This window comes from Rhinoderma darwinii, chromosome 8 (assembly GCF_050947455.1).
Source record: "Rhinoderma darwinii isolate aRhiDar2 chromosome 8, aRhiDar2.hap1, whole genome shotgun sequence".
Lineage (NCBI taxonomy): Eukaryota > Metazoa > Chordata > Amphibia > Anura > Rhinodermatidae > Rhinoderma > Rhinoderma darwinii.
In genome coordinates, this window is record NC_134694.1 from 26,386,504 (window position 1) to 26,404,233 (window position 17,730).

Sequence of the window (17,730 nt, forward strand, 5' to 3'; positions counted from 1 at the left end):
TGCTTTTTGTACTTTAGTTCTTTTGGAAATGAAAAAAAAATTTGCTAAACGTACATTTTATTTGATCAAATGTAGATTTTCATTTTCATGGCCTAGTTCCAAAAAAATTTTGCAAAAAAAAACTGGCGGGTCAAAATGCTTGCTACACCCCTAAATTAATTACTCGAGGGGTGTAGTTTCCCAAATGGGGTCACTTTTGGGGGGTTTCCACTGTTTTAGTTCCACAAGACCTGTTCAAAGCTGACATGGTGCCTAAAATATATTCTTATAAAAAGGAGGCCCAAAATCCACCAGGTGCTCCTTTGCTTCTGAGGCCGGTGCTTCAGTCCAGTAGCACACTAGAGACACATGTGGGATATTTCCTAAAACTGCAGAACCTGGGCTATAAATATTGAGTTGCATTTCTCTGGTAAAACCTTCTGTGGTACAAAAAAAATGGATTAAAAATGAATTTCTGGAAAAAAAATAATGAACTTTGTAAATTTCACCTCTACTTTGCCTTAATTCCTGCGCAATGTCTAAAGGGTTAAGAAACTTTCTAAATGCTGTTTTGAATACTTTGAGGGGTGCAGTGTTTAAAATGGGGTGACTTATTGGGGGTTTCTAATATCTAAGGACCTCAAAGCCACTTCACAACTGAACTGGCCCCTGTAAAAATAGCATTTTGAAATTTTCTTGAAAATGTGAGAAATTGCTGCTAAAGTTCTAAGCCTTGTAATGTCCTAGAAAAATAAAATGATGTTCAAAAAACGATGCCAATCTAAAGTAGACATATGGGGGATGTTAGTTAGCAACAATATTGTGTGGTATAACTGCCTGTCTTACAAGCAGATACATTTAAATTGAGAAAAATGCTAATTATTGCAATTTTTCGCTAAATTTTGGTGTTTTTCACAATTAAATACTGAATGTATCAGGCAAATTTTGCCAGTAACATAAAGTCCAATGTGTCACGAGAAAACAATCTCAGAATCGCTTGGATAGGTAAAAGCATTCCGGAGTTATTACCACATAAAGTGAAACATGTCAGATTTGAAAAATGAGGCCATGTCAGGAAGGTCTAAAGTGGCCAAAGAGGGAAGGGGTTAATGGTATTATTTGTGATTCCTACTTTGTCGTCATCTTATCCCTATTCTCTTCCATTTATTTTGTACATATGCAATAATAGCTGCTCAATCTGACTAGAAGTGCCTGATTTCTGCCCAGCAGATGACTGGTCTCTGGTTTAACTTTTGAAATCGGGAGGTATTAGGCTGGGTTTTAACTACGCAATCAAAATGCAGTTTGAACCCAGCCTTAAACTTGGTTTGTATGGGCATAAAATAATAGGCTTTTCAGTATACTTACCTCACTAATTTTGCGCCTCCACTTTCTAGTGACAATGCTAGATCTTGGGTAGCGTCTTCCACACCTAAGAAATGACCGTCTGCCCCAAAGGAACAATTGCCCTCTCCTATAAGCACCCTGTGTTATCAAATTAAGGAAAGTAAAATAGGGTAAGGCCTTTTACACGTGAAACATGCGTGAAACTCACTGCATGTCCTATGCTTGTGGTTTTTTGCACATGAAACACGCATTGAAGTCAATGAGTGTGTGAAAATCACGGACAGCACACGGACGTCATCCGTGTGCTGTCCGTGTTTTTCACTCACCGGTTGCTAAAGGAAAATGAGGAAAAAATAATACACCTTGTTTTTTTTTGCTGATGTAAAAAACGTGTGACATACGAACGTAAAAAACGCACTCGCAGCCAATTCAACTCCAAAGCAGACACAAGAAGGGTGAGAAACCGCAGCACAGATGTTATCCAGGTATCAAAAAGAAATGTCTTTATTTTACCATAAAAAGCGACGTTTCGACCCCAGTGAGGGTCTCTCTCAAGCAATCTCACCTTTTCAATCATTCGTTTTTTTCTGGTCATTCTTAGGCCTGATCTTTACTCATGGCTCTCCCATGGCAATGCTCCTCTGATCCCCCAGCTGGTCACTGTACGTCGACTTACAGTCACATGTAACTGCTGCAGCGGTCACGTATCAACACAACAGATCGACGCTGGAGGCCGGGATACCGAGACCTTGGGGGAAGCATGGTCTTAGGCAAGCCAGGGGAGACGAGTATAGTGTTTTTTTTATTATTATTTTAAATATGTGGACTTGCAGATTTTGATCGGAAGCAAATCCACAGCAAAAAAAAAAACGCAACACTTCTATTTGCTTAGATTTTTTCTTCCTTCCACAAGAATTCAGCACGGAAAATTTCTTTAGCATGTGGATGAGCTTAGTTAAAATCTCATCCACGTACTGGTACTGTATTACGCTGCAGATTTTCCGTCCGCAAACCGGGACAGAAAACCTGCATCAAATCCGCTACGTGTGAACATAGCTTTAAAGAGGCTCTGTCACCACATTATAAGTGGCCTATATTGTACATGATGTGATCTACATTACAGCGCCGATCACAGCAGTGTTTTTTATTTAGAAAAACGATAATTTTTGACAGAGTTATGACCTATATTAGCTTTATGCAAATGACTTTCTTAATGAACAATTGGGCGTGTTTTACTATATGGCCAAGTGGGCGTTGTGGAGAGAAGTGTATGACGCTGACCAATCAGCATCATACACCTCTCCATTCATTTACTCTGCACATAGTGATCCTGCGTTGTTCACTATGTGCAGTTACTCAAGTGTCCTAACAATGAATAGACATTACATCCAGCCAGGATGGGATGTTTATTCAGAATCCTGACAATTCTCTGACGTCTGTGGTTGATTTACAGGACAGCAGGCGTAGTCTCGCGAGATTACGCTGTAAACTGTCATTTATATCGAGACTACGCCTGCTGTGCTGTAAATCAACTACAGACGTCAGAAAAGTGTCAGTATTCTGAATCGACATCACGGATAGACTATCGGAGGATCTAGGAAACAAAAATAAATTTGGACACGTTCTATTTTTCAACGGACCCTTGTAACAATGGCCATGTGAACGGCCCCATTGAAATACAAGCGTCCGTGCGACGGCTATTGTTTTAACGGACGTCACACGGATGTATTCAACGTTCGTGTGAATAAGCCCTAAGGGACAGATGCAGACAAGTCTTATTACGCTGTAGTGAAAAACAAAGCTCACTCACGCAATCTGGATTCATTATTGATATTACAGAATTACAGATACAATTTACATTTCATTATTCCATAAAGAACAGCACATTTCTCTGAACACGTGCGCTGAATGGCCACTTTATTAACGATACCTGCCCTTCCACCATTGGAGCTTCCCTGTATAGAAATGAAGACACGTGACCCCGGCGTGCAGCATAAAATACAGTGAGCACGTTTTTGAGATTGTTCACACACAGCAGAAACACTGCGGAATTTCCATCCGGATTTTCCATGTGGAATTTCCGTTCAGAAATAATCCGTGCAGCATTTTTAGCAGAGATATTGACAGGCTGCAGATCGAGAATCTGCATCTCAGGTCGATTTCTGCACCTGTATTCTGTGGGGTTTTCCGCAGATTGGATATTTGTTTAAATCTTATCCATTTTGCTGCTACTGTAATATGCTGCAGAATTTGGAAAATCTAGATTGAAATTCCAGTGTTTATGTTGTGTGTGGACGTACCCTTAGTATCAATCCACAATAGAATGGGGGGGATGGGGGGGGGAGGGAATAGAGTGGTCTGAGCGACTTTGAACAAGGCTTCGTCATCGGTGCTGGACTAGCCAAGGCTGATTTTTAAAAACCGCCAACCTTGTGAGGTTTTTTCATGCAACAGTGTTGTGAGTATAACGAGAATGGTGAGATCGAGAAAAAACATCCAGCAAGAGAGGATCCTGTGGATGTAAACAACTCGCTGACTAAAGGGGTTAGAGGAGGATGTCAAGAATCGTACTGACTAAGGGTATGTTCACACGCAGTGTTTTCAGACGTAATTCGGGCATTTTAAGCCTCGAATTACGCCTGAAAAAACGGCTCCATTACGCTTACAAACATCTGCCCATTGCTTGTTCTGTTCCCACGGTGTTATTTTACGCGTCGCTGTCAAAATACGGCGTGTAAAAATACGGCACGTAAAAAGACACCCGTAAAAGAGAAGTGCATGTCACTTCTTGGGACGTTTTTGGAGCCGTTTTTCATTGACTCCATTGAAAAACAGCTCCAATAATGTCCGTAATATACGCCGTGAAAAACGCGAATTGCAACAAAAACGTCTGAAAATCAGGAGCTGTTTTCACCTGAAAACAGCTCCGTATTTTCAGACGTATTTTGCTAAGCCATGGGAACATACCCTAAGAGTAAAAAAAATGTAATCGCCGAGCAGTGGAAAAACCGCCTAGTCAGCTGAAACCAAATTTCTATTGCGCCGTACCGATGGGGTCAGAATTTGGCGCAAGCTGCATGAATTGATGAACCCGTCATGTGTGACTAGTTCAGGCTGGTGGAGGTGGAGTAATGGTGTGGGGAATGTTTTCTTGGTACACCCTGGGTCCTCAGATACGTTTGAACAGTAGGACTTACCCAAGCATTGTTCACCCCAAGTACATCCCTTCATGGCAGCTGTTAACATTATGGCAGATGGACATTTTAGCGGTAACTGTGAGAGGCTATCCCGTCCACAGGGGCCAATATTCCTGCAGAACAATTTCAGCACCTAGTGGAATCTATACCACGAAAAATTGCTGCGGTTCTGAACGTCAAAGGAGGTTCAATGCGTTACTAGATGGGTGTCTCTAATAAAGTGGCCATTCAGTGTATGTATTCATTGATTACAGACAATTCAATACTGGTATCCCCTTGCCCCACTCAGAAGATGTGGAGTATAAGAAAAAACAAAACAAAAATACACCATATCCTCATTTTAGCATTGCCCAGGCTTTGGCCCTGGACAGAAGTGTTATTGGTACATATCAATTTGCAATGCATTTGAGTGTCAGTGAGTGAATCCGGTTCTCCTTAAAGTGCATGTCCACCTTTGCATATTTTGGAATATATATATATAAAAATAATCTACATAAAAACATGAGCAATTTTGAGAATACATATATTGTACTGATCCAGGAGTTACAGGTTCAGGTTCCAACGTAGCGTAAACGCTGCAGAATTTACGCAACGGAATTCTCTGCAGAAATTCTGCATTTACAGTAAAGCGGATGAGATTTAGAAAATCTCGTGCCCAAGCTGCAGGAAAAAAACCGCAACATAAACGTTAATAAATTGAACTGCGGTGCGGAATTTAATTCCGCAGCATGTCAATTTATGCTGCATTTTTGTTGATTTTCTGTTGTGGATTTTCCCCATTGAATTGTGATGCAAAACCCGCAACAGAAAGCCAAGTGTTGCGACTTTTGCGGTGTAATGACAGCGATTACACCGCAAAAATCGCAACTCTAAAAAACTAAACGTCATACTTACCCAGAATGGGCAGTCCGGCCACCTGGGATGACGTTTCATCTCATGTAACCGCTGCAGCCAATCACAGGCTGCAGCGTCACCGTAGGAGGCCGGACTGTGCACAGAGAAGACGGAGGAAGCAAGTATGAGCGCTTTCTACCGCAGCGAAAATTCAGCTAGAAAAACCGCACTACAATGGTGCAAATTTGTAGGCGGAATGTACTGCGGGTTCCAGGTCAGACATGCTGCGTGATTTTTACGCAGCGTATCCGACCCGTGGGAACCCGGCCTAAGTCTTCCTGCACAAGGGATGGAAATGCAGTGGAATTTCTGCAGCAAAGGGGATACGATTTAAAGAGACTCTGTCACCAGATTTTGCAGCCCCTATCTGCTATTGCAGCAGATCGGCGCTGCAATGTAGATTACAGTAACGTTTTTATTTTTAAAAAACGAGCATTTTTGGCCAAGTTATGACCATTTTTGTAGTTATGCAAATGAGGCTTGCAAAAGTACAACTGGGCGTGTTTACAGTAAAAGTCCAAGTGGGCGTGTATTATGTGCGTACATCGGGGCGTTTTTACTACTTTTACTAGCTGGGCGTTCTGATGAGAAGTATCATCCACTTCTCTTCAGAACGCCCAGCTTCTGGCAGTGCAGATCTGTGACGTCACTCACAGGTCCTGCATCGTGTCGGACACATCGGCACCAGAGGCTACAGTTGATTCTGCAGCAGCATCGGCGTTAGCAGGTAAGTCCATGTAGCTACTTACCTGCAAACGCCGATGCTGCTGCAGAATCATCTGGTGCCGATGTGTCCCCGCTCGTCCGACACGATGCAGGACCTGTGAGTGACGACACAGCGTGATCTCTCGAGAACACGGCTGTGTCTGCACTGCCAGAAGCTGGGCGTTGTGAAGAGAAGTGGCTGATACTTCTATACACAACGCCCAGCTAGTAAAAGTATTAAAAACGCCCCGATGTACGCACATAATACACGCCCAGTTGGACTTTTGCAAGCCTCATTTGCATAACTACAAAAATGGTCATAACCTGGCCAAAAATGCTCGTTTTTTAAAAATAAAAACGTTACTGTAATCTACATTGCAGCGCCGATCTGCTGCAATAGCAGATAGGGGCTGCAAAATCTGGTGACAGAGCCTCTTTAAGCAAATCTCCACAAACTGCAAAAAAAAATGATGCAGAAAACACGCACGGAATCTGCAGCACATCAATTACTCTTGCCAATCCTCAGCATTTCCGTCCTGTGTCCAGGGAGCCTTATACAGGCTCTAACTCCTGGATCAGCACAAGATATGCATTTACAGTTCGGGTATATTCACACGCAGTGTTTTCAGACGTAATTCGGGCGGTTTACGCCTCGAATTACGCCTGAAAAGACGGCTCCATTACACCTGCAAACATCTGCCCATTGCTTCGAATGGGTTTTACGATGTTCTGTTCAGACGAGCTGTCATTTTACGCGTCGCTGTCAAAAGACGGCGCGTAAAAAGACGCCCGCGTCAAAGAAGTGCATGTCACTTCTTGGAACGTTTTTGGAGCAGTTTTTCATTGACTCGCCTGAAAACAGCTCTGTAATTTCAGACGTAATTTGTTAAGACATGTGAACATACCCTTAGGGTGCAGTCACACACGGCAGATTTTGTTGCAGAGATTTCTGTGACTGAAAACTAGTTCCAGTCATCTGAATGGAACTTGCAGAAACCCATGCACCTGCTGCAGAAACAACCCCATTCATATTAATGGAAAATGAATGCAAAAATGTTGGCAACGAAATCTGACATGTGTGAACCCAGGAAGAGTGAGCAAGGAATGCTGGAAGATTTCAGCTCTGAAGCCTGCAGAATAGTGAATGCAGCTATGGAGTATAATATAGGTTGTAACTCAGGATCAGTACAAGATAAGTAATTACAAAGTTACTCAACCTTATATGTATATTCTATATATGCAGCTTAGGCTCTGTGCACATCATGTTTATGCCGTTTACCGTGTACGCGGGAAAGCTCATAATGTACACGTTAAAATGGTTATATTGGGATCAAAAAGTATTAGTGTAGTCACAACAGCATGTGAGTACACTCGCTAATATACATTCCAGTCCCCGTCATGCTGATTCTGAGATTTTCATCGATTTTTATAGCGCCTCTGGGGGACTGGAGGTCTTGTTGCACAGCCTTCTTTGATGAAGATACGACTCTTTGTCATGTGACCGGCCCCGCTGTACTCTATGTACTACTGCTTGTACATAAAGTACAGCGGGGCCCGTCACATCTTCCTGAGTAAACAGGGAGATGTGCTGCCAACATGATGGAAATGTATGGGGACGAAAAATCATGGGAACGGTTGCTCATCCCCATACATAACTGATCATAGCTCCTTGTGAAAGGAGCAAACGAGCGCAAATCAACAAGCGGTCTCATTGATCGGCCAATATCGGGCCGTGTAATAGGACCCTTAGTTTGGTACTTAATGAGGCAATTTTTTTTTCTGTTTTATTAATTTAGTATAGAACCTGTGCAGGCTGGACAAGAGATCGGACCTTTAGGGACACTTTAAAACCGGCATTTTGTCTGGAGACTCTGAAAACTGGAACTTGTTGTAAGCTACAAAATTATCTGGTGATTCTTAAAACTAAAAGCAGAAAACAAACAGAGATAACCAATCACTTATTAAAAGGTAACTAAACTTTCAAAAAACTTCTGACATGTCATAGTAACATCAGAAGTTTTGATCGGTGGGGTTGTGAGCACTGGGACCTCCACCGATCACTAAAACGAAGCGGCAGAAGTGGGTGGGCACTGAAGCTTTGTTTCTGTTTGACTTTTCTCAGAAAGCACCTGGTGTACGGGCTCAATATAAAGTCTATGGGCCCGTACACCAACTGCTCGGCTTTCTGAGGAAAGCTGATCAAAAACTAAGCAGCTCAACTCTCACCCGAGCGCATCTGCGGCTTCGTATTAGCGATCAGTGGGGGTCTCAGTGCTTGGACCCCCACTGTTCAAAACTTCCGACAGGTCCATATGACATGTCAGAAGTTTTTGGAAAGTTTAGTTACCCTTTAACACAAAGTAGTAATATAATTTTTTATTTACACTTATTTTAAAAACATAAAAACACAAAAAAGATAAAAAGTCTACTTTAATAAACACCTACCAGACAATGTATCCTTATTATTCTAAAGAGGATGATTAGTAGATAAGAGGTGTTCGACCATTGCTACTATTTCTGGGACTCTCTCTTATCAGGAGAGTGGGGGTCCAAGGCCAAAAATGAGGCTGCTCTCTCCTTTTCCCTCACCACAAGCCTGTGTGGTTGGCCCATCTGGGGTCAGAGGAGCCCTGTTCTCTTCTCGAGGTGCAATCCCCTCCCCCATCAAACATTTATAACGTATATCCTATGGACACATCATAATTATTAATGGATACATAGTAGGATTGAAAAAAAAAAAGGCTTGTCCATCAAGTTCAACCACGGGAAGGGAAAACACAAAAATGTAATCCGTGGATTTGCCCATAAAGTGGATGACAATTCAAAACCCCCCCCACACTACATTATATGTTAGACTATAAAGCAATATAATTAGATATAAATAAATAGCACGTATGTAAAGATACATCACATTACACCACACTTCAAAAATAAAATCTTAGACTTCCGACTGCAGATGTAGCCAGAAAAACATTGGGTGCTACAGTCCAATGCGATTATCAATTTGAAGGACTCCCTAATGTAGCGTTACAAAGGGAAGTAATTTTTTAAAATCTAAAATTTGATCGGTGGGGGTTGGAGCACGGAGACCCCCCGTGATCGCTAAAACGAAGCGGCAGAAGCGCTCGGGTGAGCGCTGTGCCACTTCATTCATGACAGTCTTTCCTCGGAAAGCCCGTACACCACTCCGAGAAAAGCCAATCAGAAACAAAGTGGCACATCACTCACCAGAGTGCTTCTGCCCCTTCCTTTTAGCGATCGGTGGGGGTCTCCGAGCGATCAAAACTTCTAACATGTCACTATAACATGTCAAATGGTTTTTCTAAAAGTTTAGTTACCCTTAAAAGAAGTTTCCTTTATGAAAACTTTATAGCATGTCCGATTCCAATATTTTCCCAATAATTGTAATAATTTAAACTAATCATATACCATTATTTCGGTAGTATAGATGCAACTATAATTTAGGAGAGCTCATGACTAGTTGTATCATATGAAAATTCATTACCTCTAATAATCAATCAACTCTGTGTGCCTCTGAATAGCTGAGCTGTAACTAAAAACCTTAAAGTGTTGTGTTTTCAGAAACAGCGCCTCTTATGTCCTTTGGTTGTGTCTGGTATTACAGCTCAGCCCAAGTTAAAGAAAATCTGAATGAGGCAGAGTTGCAATTCCAAACATAACCAATGAACAAGAGTGGCGCTCTTTCTGGAAAAAAAACACCTTCAACCAGTCAGCTGAGCTTCTACAGGAGACTAATCATAATCTATAGTGATTTTTGTAATAGAATCCAGGCCCGGCTTATCTCCTCCACCTTTTCCATGAACAGAGCTGAGATGTTTTTTCAGGGCTGACTTGTGCTTAAAATCCATGTCACAACAATGACACTTGTAGGGACGGTCCCCACTATGGATATTGAGGTGGTCTTGCAAGGTGGTCTTAGCAGTAAAAGTTTTCAGACATACAGAGCATTGGAACGGCCTGATACCCATGTGTCCACGGATATGTCTGTTCAAGTTCTTCTTCTGGGTGAATGTTTTTCCACACTGCAAACACAAGAACAGTTTATGCATCTTTAAGTGGCGCAGATAATTCTCCAAATGTAGAAACCCGCGAGGGCACTTGGGGCACTGATGCCTCCAAGAACAGACTCCCTCTGCAGGACTTTGAAGACCAGGAATGATACCAGAAGATGGATTCCCTCCTTCCTGAAAGTTCTGGAATTGACTGGGGGTCAAATCACTCATGCGGTTTTCTACAGTGGAGTTGATCATAGAATGCTGAGTGTCCGAAAAGTACAGATTGGATTTAGAGGACGTGCGAGGCTGAGAAAACTGCTCACTTTCAACATTGTTCTCATTATCGGACATGGAACCCATCCTAAAAACGCAGATATCATGGTCTTTATAGTCCATTTCCACAGAGGACAGATCATTCTTTTCAGATTCTAGGCCATGCAGTTGCGCGTCATGATCTCCTTCCTGCTTAACCTGGTAATCCAAGTTTAGCTGGCCGTCTTCTGACAGTTCAATGATCTCACAGTCCTTATCTGGACCTTTCACGGCGTCCGTCTCAGTACGGCGAGAAGGACTCTTACCGGGTTTCAGCGTTTCGTCATTGTCATCACAGGTCTCACTTTGTAGGAAACGTGATAGAGCTTCCGTACACCTTTCAACAATGTGAACCATTTGCAAGTAACTGGCTGCCGTTAGATATTTTAGCAGCTCTTTTTTTCTTACCTCTAGGACTCCGGTGTAACAGGAAAGGAGTAATTTTTGTCCCACTTCTGCGTTTTGCAATATGGTAATACGAAGCTGTCTAGACTGATTCAGCAAAAACTGATCTCTCATAAACGTAGAGCAAGCGGCAAACACCACCTTATGTCCGTGGAACTCGGCATCGTTAATATATACGGAGACATCACAAAATAGATTTTGCTCTCGGAGAATGTTCATCTTCTGTAGGACCACATCTCCTTGCTGCTCAAACCGGAAATGAAGGACGTCGGACTCAGACATGGTGGCAGCTCTGAAAAGACACAACACGTACATGGTGGTAAGAAGGACATGGGATTTGGCGTTCCACCGGGGTCCGGAGTGGTTAACGTAAGCCTATCTCATCTTAAAAGGGTGGTCTAGTTTAGAGAAGACATTTTCATACACCTTTTTAGGAAATTCTGAATACATTCCAATAAAAGAAAATAAATAAATTAAAAAAAGACGGTACAGGCAGAAAAATATAGGAAGGTTTCACACAGAAAATTCCTGGACCACCGAAACATGACTTACCACATGGTTTTATGGTGTTCGAAGTTCCATATTGAAGAACCATACGGTGGTATTACTATTATTATTGAAACCGGCCTTGGCCATAATCTGAGAGATATTCAGATTTTTGAATTTATTCTTAATCCACATACAGTACATGAAAATATATTTTGCTAGTACTAGAATCATTTTTCCATTTCTTCTGTAGTTACAGTGAGCCCCTGTTCTCTGCAGGTCTGTATTTAAAGAGTACCTAACCTTTCAGAATGGCCTGTCATATGTGTGTACGTGAGGAATAACACTATTTCTGACCATTGTATAACTTGCATATGGCATTTTTTAGCAGTTTTCCCCTCTGCAGGCTTGATCTCTAATTCCCAGTTTTCTCCCATCTAGTGGGTGAAGCCTAACGGCTATCATGTCTGCCATACATTGCCCACAGAGAAGAAAATCGATCTCATCTATTGAAGTAGCAGCATGGATGAGATTATACAGCAGTAATGAGCAGCGTAGCTGAGAATCCAGCACTGGGGTGAGATGGAACGCGAAGGCCGGGTTCCCACTGGTCGAATACGCTGCGTAAAACTACGCAGCATATCCAACCTGGAACGCACATTACATTCCATTTGAAAAACTGCACCACATCGGTAGAAAAACAAAAAACACGTTCATACTTACCCCAGCCTTTGTCATGGTGATGCGTCCCTCCTTTGCGGTCCGGTCCGGCCTCCCTGGGCAGCCATGACTGGCTGCATCTGTCAGATGGGATGAAACGTCATCCCAGGAGGCCGGACTGGAGGAGGAAGCAGGGAGATCTGTCTAACTATACATTTTTACTCTTTTTCTGAGTCGCGTTTTGCAGCGATTCCGCCGCAAAAGTCTCAAAACTCGGCTATAATTATCGTGGCAGAAATTCTGCAGCGTTCACGCTACATGGGAACCCGGCCTAAGGCCGCGTTCAAATCTGCGTTGGAGTCTCCGTTAGGGGCCTCCGTCACAGATCCAGCCGAGATTACCGGAGACAATATAGCGCAGCATGCTGCACTATTGTCTCCGGTAAAATGACAAACACCCCGACGGAAAGCCAACAGAACCTATTAAAGTCAATGGGTTCCATCGTCTGCCAACGATGTGCGTTGTGCAACGGAACCATTGCTTCCGTTATCCCCTTGTTCTGCTCCTCTGACTGAGCAGAACAAACCGACGCAAGTGTGAACAGGGCCTTACTAGAAGCTACAGCCACTCTCTGCTACTCTCCCACTCTGCTTCCCCCTCTAGTAGGACTTCTATGGGCAGCTATCTGATCCCCGAGTGAGCTGATAATGTATGTGGTCTCTCATGAAGAATTTTAGCAGTAAATGATCAGTGCAGGAGGGAGAAGAGCCGGACAAGTGGAGATTTTTTTTTCTTTCTGTAGTAAGATATACTACAAAGTTTCTTATATTCACATATACAAATTTTGTTTAAAAATTACAATTTAACCCCTTAATTACCAGGCCTGGAAAAGCCTTAATGACCAGCTAAATTTTTGCTTCTCTGCCTTTCAGCAGACATAACTTTTTTTTTAAATTATTATTTACAGCTATACGAGGCCTTGTTTTATGCAGAAAAAACTGTAATTTGGGGGTAAAAATCAATGACTAATTTTTTTTTTTGCAGCGGGAATATAGAAAATAAAATATTTTTGCAATTGTTTTTCTGTTACATTTTTATACTGTTCAGTTTTCACACTAAGTAACCTGTAAAATTAATTGTTCAGGTTATGTCGTGTAGATACCTAATATGTGTAGGTTTTTGTGTTTTATGTAATGTATGAGCAATAAAATATATTTTTTTACTAAATAATGACTTTTTTGTGGACATTTCTTTATTATTTGTAGAAAAAAACAAAAAACAACTTGTCCCATGAAAAGATAACTTATTAACAACTTAATTTTATACTAATAATGTCTTAGCATACTCCTGTACATTATACTGCCTCACAATGACACACGCTGCTGTGCTCTAACAGCCGGCTTAGGCCCCATGCACACGACCGTATTTTTTCCCTCCCGTAAATACGGGTCCTTTGTCATCCGTATTCCACCCATATTTATGGACCCGTAAAAAAATGGGGGCTGGAAATGTCACAATCATGTCCAAACCCCTTAAAAGGGTCACGTGATCGCTCAGACGCCATTTTCTCTGCTTCTCTTTATTCAAAAATTGAAGTCGCCTAGCAACGATCCCGTAATTACGGGTGCACGCATGTAGCAACCTGTAATTACAAGAGCCTCAGACTTCTATGGGCCTGCCTGTGCCGTAATTACGGCCTGAAATAGGACATGTTCTATATTTATTTTTCAACGTCCCGGACACCTTCCTGTACGCAAACAGGAAGGTACCCGTGGCTAATAGAAGTCTATGGGCCCGTAATTACGGGCGTTTTTATGGTCGTGTGCATGGGGCCTTAGGGCATGTTCCCACAGGTGATATGATGCATAAAAGTACGAAGTGTATTCGACCTAGAACTCGCAGGGAATTCCGGACGAGCAGGAAAAAAAAAGCCAATATTTACCTCACAGACGTTGCCATAGCGATGCATCCCTCTGTTGTCCGTGCGGCCCGGCCACCTTTGATAATGCCGCAGCCCATGTGACCGCTACAGCCCGTGATTAGCTGCAGCAGTCACATGATGGGATATACAGAGAACAGCCTAATAGGAGCTGTCGCTATGACAACGCCAGGGGGTAAGTCTAGATTTTATTCAATTTAAAAACGAAACATTTTTGGGTTTTACGATTTTGCTGCAGAATCACAACATTTCTGCCATAAAACTCACATTTCCTGAATTTAATGGGTAAAACTCGCAACAAAAGCGCAGCGATCCCGCAGTATAAATGTACGTGCTGTGGACGAAATAAACTGCAGGTCAATTTCTGAACATTTTCTCCGCTTTTTTCCACTTTGCTGCTACTGTACAACGCTGCAGATTTTCCACAATAAAATCCATTTCCGAAATTCCGCAGCGTTTGTGCTTAGTGGGAACCCAGCCGTACAGAACAGACAGTCCTGGGGTCCTTTCTAGGTTCCCATGGCTTCACTCCAGAGGGTTCTTCAGTCTTCGATTACGTCACGTCACGATTACTGGTAACACTGTAGTTCATGTGGCGGCATATTATTACGCTGCTGAATTACAAAACGCCTCGTAAAAATACACTTTGTAAAAAAGAAGTGACCTATATACAAGCAAATTTTCCATTGAACTACAAGACAAACGCCTTGAAAATCCGCCTCAAAAATCTAAACCACTTTGAAAATCAGCTCTGAAAACGCCCGGATTCAGAGACTGTTTTTTCCTCAAGTCGGCTTTGTATTTTCTCTCCTCAAACATATGCCGTGTAGGGGTATGTTCACATGCGGAGTTTTCAGGCGTATTTCGGGGGGCAAACGCCTCGAAAAACGCCTGAAAAAGCGGTAGCTGAACGCCTACACACATCTGCCCATTGAAATCAATGAGAAAAACGGCATTATGCTCATACGGGGAGTTTTTTTACGCCGCCGTTTTAAAAACCGGCGCGCAAAGAGACACCGTGTAAATAGGAGCGCACTTCCTGAGCCGTTTTTTGTGTCAATGGAAAAAACAGCTCTAAAAAATAATAATTTTCGGCTGCAAAAATGGTTGAAAATCAGTGGCTGTTTTCTCCGTAATGCTCAGCCGTTTTTACTTGTGCGTGTGAACGTGCCCTAAACATGCCCTCAAAAGATGTCGCTGTAGCCGTCAAGTCAGTGGGCGGTCAGGAACGGGTTAAAGACAAAAGTACAGCGTTTGTGACAGATCAAGGTAGTATGTAAACAATGCACATAAAAGGCTCGGGTCACCACAGACGTGTATGATAAATCCAGAGGATTTAGTGCGGTCACTGATGATCCGCTTAGATGCCGTGGTCAGCAGCCCCCTCACCAGGCGGGACTAGTTTGGGGGGACCCCTGTTCTGGAGGATCTGGGACATCTAGGTGTCACGTGGACAGCTATTTATCTGAAAGGGCCTCCATGTAATACTACATTTCACTGCAGGGAAAATTTCTGTCTGGTCACATCTTTCCCCAGCAAACAACAGCCTGTGATGGTAAATATTAAAGGGGCTGTCATGAAGTGGACGCTGCAAACAACTGCAGTGGTCACTGAGGACATTCTGGATGTAGTCATTTAATTACCAGCAACCTTTGTATCCACAACAGGTTAAGGGTCACGTGGCACAAAAAGAATTATCACTGATCGTTAATCCAGACGTGGACTACTAGAAGGCCAGTGTCCCCCGACATGTCACTGCACGCACCCCAACATACCTGTATAACTCACTGTCCTCAGCCGGCTCCCATAGGATGGCAGGGAAGCCACTCTCCTCCTGACCTAGATGCCAGGTCCTGGCAGATACTAAATCCTAGTGGACTGAAGGACCTTTGGTGACGTCACTATCATGTGATTAATCACGTGTGGGAGGAGTCAGACTCTAGGCTGTGCTGCCGCAGAGGATCATGGTCTTTCTTGATAATATATGACAGCGTGATCAGGTAATAGAGACGTGTGCTGCGTGATCCTAGGGTGTGTTTACACGAGCAGGATTTCATCAGGTTTTTTTTTTATGCAGTTTTTAAGGCAAAACCAGGCATGGATTTAAATAGCAGATATGTCCTTATACTTTTTCTTTATGATCTGCTCCTGGTTTGACTTAAAAAACTGCATAAAAAAAACCTGATGAAAACCTGCAGGTATGAGTACACCCGCTATGTTCACACGGGGTCTTTTGCCGAGTTTTTTGACGCGGAAACCGCGTCGCAAAACTCGGCAGAAACGGCCCGAGAACGCCTCCCATTGATTTCAATGGGAGGCGTCGGCGTCTTTTTCCCGCGAGCAGTAAAACTGCCTCGCGGGAAAAAGAAGCGACATGCCCTATCTTCGGGCGCTTCCGCCTCCGACCTCCCATTGACTTCAATGGGAGGCAGGAGAAAGCGTATATCTCGCTGTTTTATGCCCGCGGTGCTCAATGGCCGCGGGCGAAAAACGGCGCGATAATTGCTGTTCGCACGGAATATTTTGGGGGAGGAATATCTGCCTCAAAATTCCGTTTGGAACTTTGAGGCAGATATTCCTCCCCCAAAATACTCAGTGTGAACATAGCCTTATGGGTATGTGCACACACACTAATTACGTCCGTAATTGACGGACGTATTTCGGCCGCAAGTACCGGACCGAACACAGTGCAGGGAGCCGGGCTCCTAGCATCATACTTATGTACGATGCTAGCAGTCCCTGCCTCGCTGCAGGACAACTGTCCCGTACTGTAATCATGTTTTCAGTACGGGACAGTTGTCCTGCAGAGAGGCAGGGACTCCTAGCGTCGTACATAACTATGATGCTAGGAGCCCGGCTCCCTGCACTGTGTTCAGTCCGGTACTTGCGGCCGAAATACGTCCGTCAATTATGGACGTAATTATTGTGTGTGCACATACCCTATGTTCACACGGGGTATTTTGCCGAGTTTTTTGACGCGGAAACCGCGTCGCAAAACTCGGCAAAAACGGCCCGAGAACGCCTCCCATTGATTTCAATGGGAGGCGTCGGCGTCTTTTTCCCGCGAGCAGTAAAACTGCCTCGCGGGAAAAAGAAGCGACATGCCCTATCTACGGGCGCTTCCGCCTCTGACCTCTTATTGACTTCAATGGGAGGCAGGAGAAAGCGTATTTCTCGCTGTTTTATGCCCGTGGCGCTCAATGGCCGCGGGCGAAAAACGGCGCGATAATTGCCGCGAAAATCGGCGTGCAGGGAGAGGAATATCTGCCTCAAAGTTCCAAACGGAATTTTGAGGCAGATATTCCTCCCCCAAAATACTCCGTGTGAACATAGAAGAAGCGACATGCCCTATCTTCGGGCGCTTCCGCCTCTGACCTCCCATTGACTTGAATGGGAGGCAGAGAAAGCGTATTTCGCGCTGTTTTATGCACGCGGCGCTCAATGGGCGCGAAAATCAGCGTCCAAACGGAATTTTGAAGCAGATATTCCTCCCCCAAAATACTCCGTGTGAACATGGGTATGTGCACACGATATAGACAATTACGGCTGAAATTACGGAGCTGCGCACTGGAGAAACAAACACACACAGCACCGCACTGGAGAAACACACAGCTGCGCACTGGAGACACACACAGCTCCGCACTGGAGAAAAAAACACACACACACACAGCTCCGCACTGGAGAAACACACACACAGCTACGCACTGGAGAAACACACACACACACAGCTCCGCACTGGAGACACACACACAGCTGCACACTGGAGACACACACACAGCTCTGCACTGGA

General features: G+C 43.5%; 1 protein-coding gene across 1 annotated transcript; it reads right to left on the reverse strand.

Annotated features, from left to right (window-relative positions):
- Positions 1–7,549: 7,549 nt before the first annotated feature.
- Positions 7,550–15,808, reverse strand: ZBTB6 (zinc finger and BTB domain containing 6). Its single transcript, XM_075835523.1, has 2 exons — positions 15,716–15,808; positions 7,550–11,147 (listed from the first exon to the last, which is right to left on the reverse strand). Exon 2 carries the CDS (start codon positions 11,135–11,137, stop codon positions 9,875–9,877), a length of 1,263 nt encoding a protein of 420 aa, XP_075691638.1. The 5' UTR covers positions 11,138–11,147; positions 15,716–15,808; the 3' UTR covers positions 7,550–9,874.
- Positions 15,809–17,730: the final 1,922 nt, after the last annotated feature.

What these genes read in the sequence shown, in the direction of transcription:
- ZBTB6 (XM_075835523.1), bottom strand. Translation starts at nt 11,137, where the DNA reads ATGTCTGAGTCCGACGTCCTTCATTTCCGGTTTGAGCAGCAAGGAGAT.